Raw genomic sequence first — 16,591 nt, forward strand, 5'->3', positions numbered from 1 at the left:
GGGAGGCAGACCTCAGGGTAGGAGTCAGCGCTACACATGCCAGGTTACCTGGTGGAGATTTTCCCTCCATGCTAAACCTTGGAGAATGGTGGAATGATTTTACTAAGAAAAACCAGGTAAGTTAGCTAACAGAGCACTTGTTTAGTTGACATTAAAAGAGCCACAACCAATCTACACTTGATGCCCATGGCACTCAATGAAAACTTCTGTGGTTGTTTTTCTGAAGTACTAAAACATAGACTTTTGAAACGCAAGTGATAAACAGCTTTGAAGTTAAATGACTTACCATAGAAAGGCCACTATTATCTTTGTTTGTGAATGTGTCTCCACTAGCACAGTCAATGCCAAACAATGCACAGATGTCTCCGGCAAACACTTCCTCAATATCCTAAAGAAAGAACACAATATGATACTTGCAAGTAATACAAACCAGGACATCATAACTAAAAAGTAATTGCACAATAAACACATTGTACACAAACAAATGTGGCAGAATCTCACCATGAATTCCACAAAGAAGGAATTAGATAGAATCAATGCAACACCAACAATCAACCACGGCAAGATATACCTTCAACAGGGCCCTTATTTAAACCACATCTCAACTGACAAGATTTTACTTTAAATGGAAGCTCCGAGCTACGGCATCTTTACTTGGAGGATCTGCACTACTGACAGAACACAGAGCCTCATGGTTCTAAAGTTATCTCTATAGAATTAAAAAGCATGTAGTATGGAATGGATAAACAACAACAAGGTCTTACTGTATAGCACAGGGAACTATATTCAATATCCTGTGATAAACCATAACGGAAAAGAATATGGAAAAGAATGTATATATATATGTATAACTGAGTCACTTTGCTGTACAGCAGTAATTAACACAACATTGTAATTCAACTACACTTCAATTAAGAAATAAATTTTAAAAAGATAAATTCAAAAAAATAAAATTCTATCAGAAAGAAAAAAAAGAAAAACAAACAAAAAACATGTAGTACTACATGTGCTGCCACAGTCCAATAATGAGATGTGTATGACAAAGGCATACAAGGAAAACCTGCAAAGGAAGTTTTGGAAAACAAAGGCAGGAGAATGGAGTCTACTGTACTTAAAATAATCTTAATTTCTCACAGATGCAGGCAGTTAAAAAAACACAGGAAATCTAAGAATAAAGCATTGGTGCCTCTAAACTTCCTAGTCTTTTTTTATATTGACATTCATTAATAACAGCTGTGGCTGTGAATGAGCAAGTGTGTGTGTCTTGCTTTAATGGTTACACAGCTGTACGGATCTCCTAGCTTCTGGCCCATGAAAGAGCTGTGACAATCACTAATCCCTCTAGCCTGCCCCCTGCTGCCTATCTCAAAAAAGAGAAATGATGTCTAATTTTGAAAGACTGCCTATTCATTTTCCAGGAGATAAAAAAGTTATGGCCACTGAAAATTTCTGAATATCATAACATTTTGCTTAGACTAATAAATTTCTCTAGGACTATAGAGCTGAATTGAGAAAGGGTGCAAGAAGGAGACAACCTCACACACTTGGTAATCCTGCCAAGCCTTAACCCTATGGACCACAGAAGGCTAGGACAGATTCAGAGCCAATTCAAGAATTCAAGCCATAAGCCAAAGTTTATCTCCCAGACTAGACCTTCAGAGGTTTTAAATGCTCAGATGAATTCTGGCATCAACATGGCCCTTCTGGGGGTTGGTTCTACTTCCATATTTCAGGAAGTAAATCTACTGAACAATGTGGGAAGTTACGTATGAATTTATTACTCTCATTTACCTTTGAGAACCACAGTTCCACTGTCCTAAGAACCTATTATACTCTTCATAAGGATAGCTCTTGAGGAAAGTGCTGAATCTTGTGCTCTGAATCTTAGGGAACTAATGTCCCTTTTCCTTAACCTTGGCCACTGAGGAAATACAGCTAACTCACAAATGGTGGTTTAAAATGTGTTCTTGACATGTGCTAATTTAGCCTACACCAAAGTGCCACATGAGAATTGTAGCCCACCTAACTAAAAAGGAAGAAGCTAGGAAAACACATTCAACTAGAAGTGATTTTCTTGTGGGGCTCAGGATACCAAGAAGGTAGATATATTTCACTTGCATTAGAGAAATTTCTGATCTCACAACAATGCCCAGGTACTCGCCTCCATCATGTCGGCATGCATGTGAACCAGTCGTTGCACCCGTACTTTCTTTCTCGTCCTCGTATTATAGATGGTATCACCCTTCTTCAACTGTCCTTGATAATTTCGAACATAAGTTAACTGTCCAAATCGACCTGCCTAGAAGTCAAGATGGGATAAGGGCAGAAAGAATAAAAAAGAAACCCAGGAATCAAAATTAAGAGGAAAACTTCACAACTACCTTCAAATATTTGCTATCAGTTTTAGTAGTACAACATATATACATGCTTCAGTTTGTTGTCATAAACTACTTTAATACTAGTTTTGAATATAGATAAGTTAAATGGTTGTTCTTTCTGATATCAAAACCCAAGATACTACTTTTGCTTCCTCTGAAATAAAAGTTATTAGAAAAAGTTTTGAAATTTATATAATAAGGAAGTTATTCCATAAGTTCAGTTTAATACAAGAAGACATAAAAATAAGGTATAATTATTAGAAAGACAACAATGTTGGAGAAACTAACATTGTTAGTTAGACTACGTGTTAGAGAAACTTTGAGAGTCACCTGGAAAGCTATACAAATAAGAGTTCTGTAAAGTGACGGAATATAAAATGAATAATCAAGGATCATTTCCTCCTGAATAGTAACACTAACTTATTAGGTAAGTATTTAAAAGTTGCCAATTCCTCCCATGTTAATTTACAGGTTTAACACAATAGCAATAAAAATCCGAAGAGGAATTTTTAGACATTTTATTAGTGACTTTAATATTTAATTAGAAGAATGGATAAAAATAGAAAATAACTCTGAGTGATATAAGAATATATTAAATACTCCAAAACATAAATAGTATAAAACTAGCACAAATTAAACTGAACAGCCCATAGGGTATAGTATAAATATCTAAAATGTTTAATTCATTTGTCAATAGAAGATAAAGGACACATGACAATCAATGAAAAAATATAACATTGTTCAAAAACTGGTAACTAGACAATTGGTCTTCTGTTTGAAGGCAGAGGAAATACATTTAGATCCTACCTCACAGCATTCAGCAAAACAAATTCCAACTGGATTAACAATGAAAAAAACAAGAAACCCCACCACAAAAAAGTAGAAAGAAAAGTAAATATTTACAAAATATAATCAAAGAGGAAGATTTATAAGGTTAAAAATGAGAAAATGACTAAAGACAAACACTGATATATTTGTCTATGTAAATTTTAAACTGCGAATTGTTTTTTTAAAAACTTTATTAGAGAAAGGCTCGTACAAATAAGTAAAACACTTTGACTCTAATTTTAAAAAAGGAAAGACAAAAAAAATAAAGAGGCAATTACAAAAGAGGAAATACAATTCCATAATGAATATATGGAAAAATGTTCTCTATTATTAGGAATTAAGGCAAGATGAGGTATTAAAATACTATTTTCATTTATGAAATCAGTAATGATTTTTAATAAACAATACTCAATGCTGATAAAGATTCAATGAAATAATCTAACATGTACATTAATTCTGACAGTATGAAAGCAATCTGGCAATATAAACCATTAAATATTAAAATATTTCATACCTTTTACACAATAATTACAATTCTGAGGATCCTAAGAAAACTATTCCTAAATATATATTTTCAAAAGCTTTATGCATAAAAATTGTCACTGCAATGTTATTTCTACTTTTTAATTTAAAATTACTTTTTCTGGTTTTAGAAGTAATAAAAAGCATATTGTAAAAATTTAAAAATACAAACTAGGAAAAAGCCCCCCCAATATAATTCCATCCCAGAAATAACCACTCTTTAACATTTTCAACTTATCCAACTTTTTTCCCACTTAAAATATTATACACAGAAGCAATAACACAACAAAAAGCACACCTAGTCCCCAAATCTTGGTTTCTAATACCATTCACAATTAAAAGAAATCAGGGCTCTTAGAGAAATGGCTGATTCTAGGGCTGGGGCAGGGAATATACAACATAAGCCTGGAGCATCCTGTAGTGCCAGAAAGTAAGGAAGTATTCAAAAAAGCAAAATACGGTGGAATGTCTAAGGGGCACAGAAGCCAAGTGAAACAGCTCCAATGGCCAAAACTGGTCAATCTGGCAACAAAATAAGTAACATACCACTGGATTATAACTCAAAGTACAAAATAAATATCCATGAGTCCATACTGATAAAAATAAATGATTGAATAAGTAAATACACGGGGGAGAAAAGACAATTCTCCTATACAGAAGAATCTCAAATAACTTACATAGATACTGCTCCCTCAAGGAGGAAGAAAATAATTCCCAGCCCTTAAGTGTGGGCTGTGCCCAGGAACCTTCTTCTAAACAGTCAATATGGAACGGGGTAGAGGGGAAAGTAACTTTACAGTGGAGAAACCTGTAACCAAATATTTCCTAAGTCATTTTATAATAGGAATAAAAGCCTAATAGAAAAGAAAATTTCTACATATAGCAGTTAAATACATTAGAAAGCAACTTACCTCCAGTTTAAAAGCCAGGCCTACAAATGGATGGGAATTGTCTCTTTTGGGGTTCATTAAGATTTTGGTTTTCTCTTGTGAGTCACTTAAAATAAAAGAAATACACATTTATGAGATGGAATATTTGATATTTCTTTTATATCAATTTGTTTCATCAGAATATTATCTGAGAAGAAGCACATGTGCAGTAAACATTTCTGGGCTGATTCATAAGTGAAATTTCACTGAAAGGGATCAATAAGAATAAATTTTCTGGCCTTAATTACTGCATTGTGACAGGACCAGAGCAGAATAAAAAACACAAAAATAGTCTGGCAGAAAAAGAAAAATTATCAATGAGAACTTCAAAATTTTTGTTTCTTAAAGCATTAAAAAAAATACAATTGGTTCCAAATGAGTAAATTTTCTAATGATGTAAACTTTGATAATGAAATAAATCATATTTCTAACTTACAAATAGAATATGATATGGGAAGGTATAATAAATATTTTTCTCTATGCCAAAATTGTTACCCAAATAGAAATGGAGATTGATTTTTGTAAATTATGGGGAAAACTCCACAATCACAACTACAAGAACCATTCTTAAATACTTTCCCAGTGCACAAATGTTAAAGTCTTTGTGCATAAATTAAAAATCAATTTCCAAGACTTACTCCTGATTGAGAATAGCATAATTTTGGACTTCAGATGGATTTGGGAGGTATTCTAAAACAGCATCTAAAAGAGGCTGAACTCCTTTGTTCTTCAAGGCACTTCCCAAAAAGACAGGAGTAAATGACCTATTTAGAGTGGCTCTTCGAATTGCGAGCTACAAACGAAAAAAATTAATGATTAGTTTATCTTAAAGTTACATTTTGTGTTTCAGATCAATTACAAAGCAACAAATGAACGAAATGAATTGATAGTCTTTGGAGTACTGGCTCTGGTGAAGACTGGAATCAGGTTCTCTATAACTTAAGATCAAAATACAAAAAAAAGAAAAAAGGCTATTTAACTTTCAACACTGCAACTGCTTTCAACACTCCTGGAATGTCACTAACTTTCAATCTGGCAAAAAAAAGAAAAAGATATATATATACACACATACATAGAAAATAAACACACACACAGAACAGTGTAAACAGTATGTTAACAATTGTGTAAAATAGAGGGAACAGCAATACACACACACACACACACACACACACAAAGTCTCTGGAAAGATACACCAGAAACTATTAACTGGCAATCTGTTTTAGGGACAGGGCAGAGAACTGGGCAGGTGGGAGACTTTTTCCTGTGTACCTTTGTACAGTTGTTAAATGTTTAAACGATATGAAAGTGTCACCTATTAAAAAACATTTAACTGACTTGTTTCCTTTTTTTAAAGGATATACATACAGGAAGCCAAACAGTACAAACTGCTCATAAATTAAGGGCCATGATAGTAACAAGGCTCTAAAATAACGACCTCCTGGTCATGTCCCAACCCCTCATGCAAACACTGTCCATGTGTCCCAGCCTCATTCCTTACTGGCTACTGGCCTCAGAGGGAGCAGTGGACCTTTAGCTCTAGCAGCTGGAAGAGGCCAACAGCAGTGCTGTGCTGTGGCCACAACCCACCACTCCAGAAATATGCAGCTGCATACAATTATTTCTCAGTCCTCAGGAAAAACAGAAAACTAGTTATCCTAAAAAGCTTAAAGCAAAACATTTATAACCACAATTTCTAAACATCACAATGAAAAGTAGGATAACAGCTGAGCACAATAAAAGGAGTATAAAAAGGAGAAAGTAGGCATGGTAAGAAAGCAATTACCATTTGGAGCTATCTTAAAACACTTGCCTTTGCTGTTGCTAGGAGCCAGAAATGGCTTGGTCACTAATCACTTAGGCTACCCTAGGCCACAAAGTCACGTCTTTGACTTTCCCACCCTCCCTATATGCAACAGTAGGAACATATGAATCTTACCATGCTTAAGTTTACATCCATTGAATAGAGAAACACATGAGGGTGGTTGATAAATAGAAAAAAGGAGAAATTAAAGCTAACCCTATACCAGCATAACAAAAGCTTTATTTTCCCGAAAATTTCCCTTACTTTTATAAGAATCACATTCACACTTGAAAACCGTTGCCTTTCCACTGTCCCTAATAACAATATACCCAACAACAACACAGAAACTAAAGTACACCCATGTATCCTGGCAGAAAACAGTAAACATAGCAGGCCTGAAACTGTCCTCCTTATAAAGGCCTGCTTGCAAGGCTGGGCCCCTGGCTGAGGCCTGGGGATCTGGATTTCTGGGAGGTTCCCAGCATTCCCAGAACTGGTAAGACTGGTTCACTGTGCCTATACTGTTGTACAAACTATGTGATGTGTGCTAAACACCTACTTTCCTTCTGGGAGTCTGGAATTTGGTACATGCTAGGCAGGGGGTGTCTGTGTGACCAGTCCCCAGTAAAACCTTGGCACTGAGTTTCTAATGAGTTTCCCTGGTAGATGTCATTTCACAGGCACACTCACAACTTGCTGCTGGAGGAAACAGGCAAGCACTGCAGACTGCACTGGATGCCTGGGAGCTTACCCCTGGTTTCTTCTGGACTTCACCTCATGTGCCTTTGCCCTTTGCTGATTTTGCTTTGTATCCTTTCACTGTAATAAATCATAGCCATGAGTGTGATTATGTGCTGAGTCCTTACTCCTAGTGAATCACAGATCTGGGAGTGGTCCTGGGAACCCCTGACATATTCCCTTTCATAGATCGAAACCTAACTCTCTATTGTGGAACCTGGGATACAGTGCTTGACTTTAATCAAGGCCCAGACCTATACTTTCCTACGTGGTGTTCCTTACTCATCAGAGAGCTGAGGTGATAAGGCCTTTGTGAATGGTAAAGAACTCAAGCTATGAGATATATTAGTAAGCATCTCAGCTTCAGTAGGGTTCTTTCCTTGTGCATTTGATCTATAAACTCCCTGAGTGCAATGTCTTACACACAATAATTACTTATCTGATCTCTGCTAAGGGCACCAAGTGGTTTGGCAAAATAAATATCAGTCTTTTTATGATTTTTATTTTTAAGATAAAATATACATAACAAAATTGACTATCTTGACAATTTTTAAATGTACAGTTCAGTGGCATCAAGTACATTCACATTGCTGTTACCACTATCCACCTCCAGAACTTTTCATCATCCCAAATTGAAACTCTGTACCCATTAAACTTCCCACTCTTCCCTCCCCCAGCCCCTGGTAACCACTATTCTACTTTCTGTCTCTAGGAATTTGACTATTCTGGGTACCTCACAGAAGTGGAATCATACAATATTTGTCCTTTTACGTCTGGCTTATTTCACTTAACGTAATGTCCTCAAGACTCACCCATACTGTAGCATGTATAAGAAGCTGATTCTTTTTTAAAGCCAAATAATACCCCCCATTGTATGAATATACCAATTTTGTTTATCTGTTCATCCATTGATGGACATTGGGTTGTTTCCAACTTTTGGCTATTGTGAATCACGCTGCTATCAACATTGGTGTACAAATATCTGAGTCCCTGCTTTCAATTCTTTTGGGTATATAGAAGTGGAATTGCTGGATCATATGGTAGTTCTAGGTTTAATTTTTTTTGAGAAATCACCACACTGTTTTCCACAGCACATGCATCATTTTACATTCCCCAGCAATGCACAAGGGTTCCAACTTCTCCGTATCCTCACCAACACTTATTTTGTTTTTTAAATAATAGTCACCCTAATAAGTAAAGTGGTATCTCATTGCGGTTTTGCTTTGCTTTCCCTAATGATTAGTGATGCTGAGCATCTTTTCATGTGCTTCTTGGCCATTTGTTACCTTCTATGGAGAACTGTCTATTTACAAACTGAATACCAGTTTTAGGCAGGGATCTTCTCTTTATTTTTTAAGAGCTGAACAATCAAGTAAAAAAATCTATACAGCCTTCCAAATAGTACAACAGGGTACATTTCTAGTTTATCTTCTTTCTTCTTAATAAGACTATGTCCAAGAGGTTGGCAGTGTAAGTATCTTTTTTCCTAGAACTATGACTCCTTTCCCATTTTACATAACTCACTACTTAAAAAAAGAGAATAATTTGTCATGTCAAGTATTTTTTTAAGAAACCAATTATGTTAAACAACTTTGCTCAGATTTCATTAATAAAACCCCTGCATAAAAGCACCATGTCCCCTCCCTGCAAAAAAAAAAAAAAAGCAAAAACCCTCTTTTTTCTTATTAATATAAGATTAATTTTGAGAGCACTTGCCTTTAAATCAGAAATTGAGGGGATTTTTTCTTCCAGAAACATCTCACCAAGTTGCTCATCTGAATTAGCAACACATTCAATCAGCTCCTGCCGGTGGTCAGCTGCCGCTGCCCTGAATTCTGCTGGAATTTCCCCATATCGAACAACCTGACTAAAAGTAGAAATGTTTTATTTTGGTACTTTAAGAATATTCAGTTAAATTGTAAGTCAACTATACTCCAATAAAGATTAATTTAAAAAAAGAATATTCAATTAAACATATAAGCACCAATGAAAAAGATAAACTAATGGCCAAAATATTTTTTTAGATAAGAGCTCTGATATATTTGCATTAAAATCGCAAATAAGAAAAATGTGAATCTTTAAAATTCAGAATAGTGGGCAAAATACTTTAAACAAGCAAAGCAAACTGCTCAAGGCTGTACTACTAGTAAACAGATGAGCCATGATTCAAAGCTAAACTGACTCCAAAGCCCATGAGTACAGCTGACCTTTGAACAACACAGGTTTGAACTGCACAGGTCCACTTATAGACGGATTTTTTTCAATAAACATGCAAAAATATATGTGTATAACACTGTGTACAAAACTTGTATTGAAGTGGACAGCCTATCATTATGTAGGAGTGATATTTAATATGAAATTAATGTGTTAGTGTTCTTACTGTTTTATAACTTTGCTTTCAAAGAATTATATCACCATACAGTATGCCTTTCTCACATAATTAAAGAAATTGTGTATCATCACAGGTAAGTAATATTTTTTTAAAAGTCACAATGCTTCCAATACTGTATTATGAATATGATTATATGATATGCCATAAAAAATTCTATAACGACTCATTCATTAGCATACAGACTAGGCTACTGCATTACATCAATTACACTAGGCTACCCTAAAGCAATATAGTGCTGCTTCTTCCTTATCAATGTATGAACTGTAATACCTGTATATAAATATGAATTTCTTTTCATATTTTATCTTTTCATTTTAGATATCTAGTGTTAGTAATACATATAACATCTACAGTGCTTTGACTCATGTAGGTATTACCTTCCATACTGATAAATGTAGGTATTACTTTCCATATTGATAAATACAGTACAATACTATAAATGTATTTTCTCTTCCTTATGATTTTCTTTAACATTTTCTTTTCTCTAGCTTACTTTATTGTAAGAATACAACATGTAACATACAAAATATGTGTCAATCAACTGTGTTATTGGTAAGGCTTCCAGTCAACAGTAGGCTATTAGTAGTTAAGTTTTGGGGGAGTCAAAAGTTATACTTGGATTTTCAAGTGCATGGGGGGATCAGCACCTCTAACCCCCACATTGTTCAATGGTCAACTGTACTTGAAAATTCTATTAACCAAATTAATCAGAATATCACAGTCAGGACTTCCCTGGTGGCGTAGTGGTTAAGAATCCGCCTGCCAATGCAGGGGACACGGGTTCGAGCCCTGGTCCAGGAAGATCCCACATGCCGTGGAGCAACTAAGCCCGTGCGCCACAACTACTGAGCCTGCGCTCTAGAGCCCGCGAGCCACAACTACTGAGCCTGCATGCCACAACTACTGAAGCCCACGCGCCTAGACCCCGTGCTCCACAACAAGAGAAGCCACCACAATGAGAAGCCTGCGCACCGCAAGGAAGAGTAGCCCCTGCTCGCCGCAACTAGAGAAAGCCCACGTGCAGCAACAAAGACCCAATGTAGCCAAAAATAAATAAATAAATAAATAAAATTTATTAAAAACAACTCCATGTATCAGTAGTTTTCATAATCTTTAAAAAAAACAAAAGAAGAATATCACAGTCTCTGACAAGCAGGATTAGAGACTTGACTATTCCTTTTCATTAGTAGCAATTTTTTAACACAGAACACTCCACTCTGTAGTTAAAAAAAAAAAAAAGTTACTAATTATGACAGACTCTTCAACCTTGACCTCAGTTCTCCGTCCCTCTAGGGGCCAGATAGGTAAGAGTCACAAATAAAATACACAACAGAGAAATGTATATATTTGATATTTAGAAACATCAGTCTTAACATTTTAAAAGTATTTCTTTAAAAATGGAATCTAATGTCGAAAAATAACAAGCTTTTCAGAAAACACATTCCTGAAAAAAAAAAAAAAAAAGGGAAAAGAAGCCAATTGCAAATAATTGCAAGTAGTCAGAAAATAATTCTTATTGTCCTAAAGAATGCTCTTCACAGTCTTCAGAACTTAATTTCTTCCATTCTGGCTAGCTCCCTGCTTCTTAGTCTTTCACATCAGAATCTTCCTTTCAAAATGTACATACCCAGTGGTCTAGGGCTGGGAAAGGGGGCAGGTATGTTAAGAAGTTCCACCTGTGGTTCTGATGTACAACAATGTTTAAAAGCCTCTGCTTCAGTACACAGAAATGTGTGCCCTGGTAATTCTGGGGAAGCAGATTTATTCATTTACTTAAAAATATTTTTTGAGTCTCTATTTTGTACCAGACAGTTCTAGGGCTGGGTACACAGCAGCGAATAAACCTGGTAAAAATCCTTGTCCCTTACACTCTAAGGAGTGAGAGATAAACTTTGTTGTCATTACTTAGTTGTCAAACAAAAAGTAAGAGAAATGCCTTGTCCACTGAATAGGCTTGATCTTTTCCCTGCCTACAAGACGGTCGATAAGGATAAATTCTATATAGTTAACTGATCACAATGCCTTTCACCCACCTGCCAGACCAGCAATCTCAGTTCCATAGCAGAAAAAGGAAACCTCTAATAAAGGACCTTCGGAGAGAACTGCCAGGCTACTGGGTCCACACTTCAGAACAAAGGTTCATTTATGACTCCCTAAATTGTCTAGAATAGTGCCACTCAAACTGTGGTCTGCAGACCTGAAACATCAGCACCACTTGGGAGCTTTCCAGAAATGCAAATTCCAGGCCCACCCTACAGTTACTGAATTAGAATCTCTGGAGGTGAATCCAGAGATTTGTGTTTTAATAAGCTCTCCAGGTGATTCTTCTGAATGCCGTGGTTTGATAACCACTGCGCAGTTACTATGCTTTGTATGCAAAGGTCTCTTCAAAAGTTGGTTGACGGACCAAAACCATGTCAAAAGTTACCAATTTGCTTTTTGTATTGCCTAAACCACATGTATACAAGTTTTAACTTCTTTTATATATTAATCTTTTTATTTTTGTAATCCCATGAAGTAGGTAGACGAAATATTTATGATCCTTATTTTCTTCCCAGTTTTTATAATACCCAGAACATAGTAGCTGTTCCAGAAAAGTCTACAGAATGAATGAATACATGGATGAATGCATGAACAAGTAGAAAAAGAGATATTATATCACTAGCCCAAGCTGAAGGTCTCCTCTCACCACACCGTGTATATCATAATGCGATATAAATATATCACCCAAAGAGTAACATACTCTCCCTTGGAATGAATACTAAGCAAAATGGGAAGTAACTAGGATTAAAAGTATTAAAACAAAATCATCTTAGAGGATATTCTTCCAGCCCCATTTCAAAAAGAAGTTTATATTTAAAGCACTCATCCTTTTCCTTTCTTTGATACTTTTTAAAATATAAGATTTTAATAGAATAGTATATTTTTAACACTTACCCAAAGTCTCCATCAAAATAGATGGCTCGTTCCTCAATAAGATCTATAATACCTTTAAAATCACCCTCCAAACCAATGGGTAATTGCACAAATGCTGCATTATGACTTAGTTTAGACCTGAAAAATAAAAATACATGTTTACCCCTTTTTTTCTCCCCAAATCCCTTTGAAATAACAAAATAAATATAAAAAGAAATCAATGGCAGATCTGTGGAACTGATCAGCAGGTCAGAGCGGAGGATACAAAAGCATTTGGGAACAGACCGACAGCCAAACTCACTGTGCTCAGGAAGCCTCAACCCTATTCGGGCAACAAAAAGAACTGTAAGATACGTATTTTCCCATCAGATCCCCAGAATACCCTGGATCAGACACAGAAGAGGGGAAAACAGGTCATTGAGTGGTTGGCCAGGAAATTAAAGGATGGTGGGATAATTGTACCCACATCTCATTCTTGGATCAGCTGACTCTAGTGAAGCTGAGTATAGCTATCTGAAAAGGAAGTTCCTTAGGGGGAAAACCCTTAGAGTGGGTATTAAAGTCAGACATTCATCATCAGCCTGTACGCTCAATCAGGCACAACCACCGAAGAGAAATTACACTCACTGGCAGGGATTTACACTCAAGTAGAAATATGCTCTAGCTAATTACGCTCTAGATTCTAGGTATCCATCTATAACTATGGATAGATAACTAAGAACCACCAAATATCTGAAGGAAATCAATAGCTTGAAAGAGAGGTGGGAGCTCAAGAAATGGTACTAACCTCCAAGGAGAAAGTTACTAGAAGAAAATAAAATGTAAAGATCTAAAAAGGAATTACCTCTATTAATAAAGATGTCACAATAAAAGGGAAAGTTTATAGAAATTAACTACATAACTGCTGGGATTAAAAAGAACAAAAAACAGGCTAAATAACAGAAGGGATGCAGATGAATACCAGATTAGTGAGTTGGAAGACTGACCTCAAAAATTCTCTCATAACCCAGTAAAAATTAGAAGGAGACAGAAAGTATGAGAAAGTATGGTAGAAAAGTTAAGACACAGAGGCCAGATTCAGAAGTTTCAAGATCTGTTTAATGGGAGCTACAGAATGAGGTAACAGGTAAAAGGGAGTGGTGCAAAGAAAGAACCAAAGTAGTCAAATAAATGCTGAAACAGAATCTGCCTGGAATTCAGGAAAAAACTTGGTGCAAAGAGACCATCTATTGCCAACCACAAGTAAAATATAATTAGAAAAAAACAGTGAAAACGTTTCGTTATCCCAAGAAAGTATTACAAATGCCCAATAAAGAAAAATTTCACTCTCATGTTCTCAAAAACGTCACTTCCATCAGAGAGCACACAGCAATACTGTCAGTTAAAGTTCCTCAACACGGTATCTTTTGTCATCAGACACATCACTCTTAGTCTCTCCACTACCACAAACCTTACTGCCTACATCCATCAGCTCTGCCATGTGAATCTTGGGTAGGAACTCTACCGCTACATTTACAGATCTACAAAAGGTGAAAAGTGAAACTCCGACTCTTTTCAAAGGCTGTGTGAAACAAGTAGTATTGTGCAAAATGTAAAATCATAGCAATACCACTGGGTTATGTCTGATTCAGAAAGGAAGTATTGCTGTTGTCTTAACAAATATGTTAACAAATAAAAGCAAGAGAATATAGCATACTAATTTAAGTCATTAATTAAAATTCCTCAAATGAAGGTTAAAATTGAAGATAATCCTCTAGGTTTGTCTAAATAAACGCACAGTACTTTTAGAATCTACCCTAGATTATAAATTCTCTAATTACAGCAAAACACTACAAATTGCCAGATGGTTTTCTGAATTCACCTTCAACCTCCCTAAAATTTAAGTCATATTTCTTCCATTTTACAGAGAAAGTAGTTGATGAAATCACATCACAAACCAAACTATGGACCTCAGTGTTCCATTTACTATGATAAGTCATACACATAGATGAATTTTAAAAAGGAAAAAAAAATTAAGGGGATAAAGCTTAATGACACTGAATTAACTGTCCTTCTGGATGTAAGGTTTGTTATCCGGATCATTACCCCCACTCTGTTCTAAGGTTCAGTACCTCATTTGCTGCAGGGCCCTGGCTGGGCTGGAGCCCATTCGGTCGAGTTTGTTAATGAAAGTTAGAAATGGAACACTGTAGCGCTTCATCTGACGATTAACAGTCATGGTCTGGCACTGCACCCCTCCAACCGCACAGAGAACAAGGATGGCACCATCCAGCACCCTCAGGGCTCTTTCAACTTCTATTGTGAAGTCCACGTGCCCTAAATGAGACAGAGAACTGTGTCAGGGTCTTAAAAAGCAGTATGAATTTTTACAACATGTACAAGTAAAAGTTCTTCTATCTCTGATCATTACGTAAGTCTTCTAATTAAAATATGAACTCCTTAAACCACCAATACTGTTCACTTAACATAAGGTTTAGGGGCTCAACAAAATCACTTCAAAAGATACTAGGGCATGGGCATCTTTGGAATCAGCTGCAACATGTAAAAGGCAAGAACCTTCCTATTCACAATTTCTTTGCACTATTTTTCAAAGAAACCACTTAAAGATTAAGTATTCTAGGTCCCAAGTTAGATTTCTCTAATAGGAAATTCACAGTCACACTTTTGAGTATTATTTGATACTCAAAAGTGAGCTAGATCATGGTGGAGGAAAGAACTAAATATGCCACTGCCAAAACAAGCTGCAATAAAACCAAGAACTTAGCTCACCAGGAGTATCTATAATGTTGATATTGACATCTTTCCACATGGTATAGGTGGCTGCTGACTGAATAGTGATTCCTCTTTGTCTTTCTAGTTCCATGGAATCCATGACAGCACCAACTCCATCTTTACCTTTTACCTAAACACAAGCACAGCAATTCAGATTTCTCTGTCCCTGCATTCCAAGAAAGAAGTCTTCACAGATGGAACCAGAACACAGATAGTTAACTGATGCACTTTTCAGAGAAACCTAATTGTCAAACCATATCATCTCATGGAGTAGAAAATTGATTACAGGTTTTGCCCTCCATTAACCCTAACCCTTTTTTCATTGCCATTTTTAGCAGCTGCTACCACTGAGCATTACCTGGTCTTAGAGCCATCCTTGCTCCCTCTACACTGTTCCTGCCCACCAGCCCTGTGTTAGTCTGTGAGCAGATGTGCAGAGAAGAGATTTTTCCCTGCTGTGTTTCGTGTGGACTTTGAGGTCTGGGTGGGAAGAATTCAGCTTTTAAAGTCTGTGGTTTAATGAGATGATCTTCATCTGAAGTAACATTTTTAAGTGGAGAGTAGAATTACTCAATAATATGTAATGTCTTCAGGAGAGTTTGAAGATTTTCTAAAATAATTCTTTCCTGACATATGTATTTTTTAACTATTAAGCTCATTTTAAACCCTTTTTCCACTTAACATTATAAACATCTCTCCATAACATTTAAAAGTATGTAAACATTATTTTAATGGCTGCTTAAGGGTACATCATATTGACTTAACATTCTTGAAAAACAGCCTACTCAGGATACCCACAGTGATGGTCTCTAGAAAGATTCCTCAGAGCAACATTTCAAGCCAACCTGATCTATCCATTTTGTGACTCTGATTAAAGATCCACTGTTACCACTCTTTTAATCTTCCAGGTTTGTGAAGTTTCTTAAATCCTTATAAAACAATTAAAACCAAGGTCAAACTAATGGAATCAACCATGAACCAAACACCTCATGCATTTTTGCAATTCTGCCAGTGTAGTAAAGCACTCGTTCTGTTAATGTAGTTTTCCCAGAATCAATGTGAGCTGAGATTCCAATATTTCGTATCTTTTCATTAGGAATCACCCCTGATGAACACCATCGGCAAATCTTCCAATTAGCCTGAAAAAATAAGAGAGCTCAATTCAATGCATTTTTCATGAGAAAACAGTGGACAATTAGAAAGGGTTTAGTGGACATCTTTCCTCCAAGAAATCTCAATGGACACAAAACGTCATATGAGATTGTCTGAAAAGGCAAAAGAAGGAACGTCTCAACCTGCAACTCCTGTAACCAAA

At 36.0% G+C, this 16,591-nt stretch overlaps 1 protein-coding gene across 3 annotated transcripts in view; it reads right to left on the reverse strand.

Annotated features, from left to right (window-relative positions):
* The window catches only part of GFM1 (G elongation factor mitochondrial 1), a 43,085-nt gene that overhangs the window by 25,143 nt on the left and 1,351 nt on the right, over positions 1 to 16,591 (reverse strand). Inside the window, exons 2-10 of one of the 3 annotated variants that reach the window (XM_059920036.1) lie at positions 16,263 to 16,415; positions 15,274 to 15,406; positions 14,616 to 14,820; positions 12,526 to 12,642; positions 8,913 to 9,063; positions 5,296 to 5,450; positions 4,640 to 4,724; positions 2,162 to 2,299; positions 287 to 388 (exon numbers count right to left, since the gene is read on the reverse strand). In XM_059920036.1, the coding sequence (XP_059776019.1) occupies positions 287 to 388; positions 2,162 to 2,299; positions 4,640 to 4,724; positions 5,296 to 5,450; positions 8,913 to 9,063; positions 12,526 to 12,642; positions 14,616 to 14,820; positions 15,274 to 15,406; positions 16,263 to 16,415 (1,239 nt within the window). The other 2 variants (XM_059920038.1, XM_059920037.1) reach the window with 2 other exon arrangements.

Source organism: Balaenoptera ricei, chromosome 4 (genome assembly GCF_028023285.1).
Source record: "Balaenoptera ricei isolate mBalRic1 chromosome 4, mBalRic1.hap2, whole genome shotgun sequence".
NCBI lineage: Eukaryota > Metazoa > Chordata > Mammalia > Artiodactyla > Balaenopteridae > Balaenoptera > Balaenoptera ricei.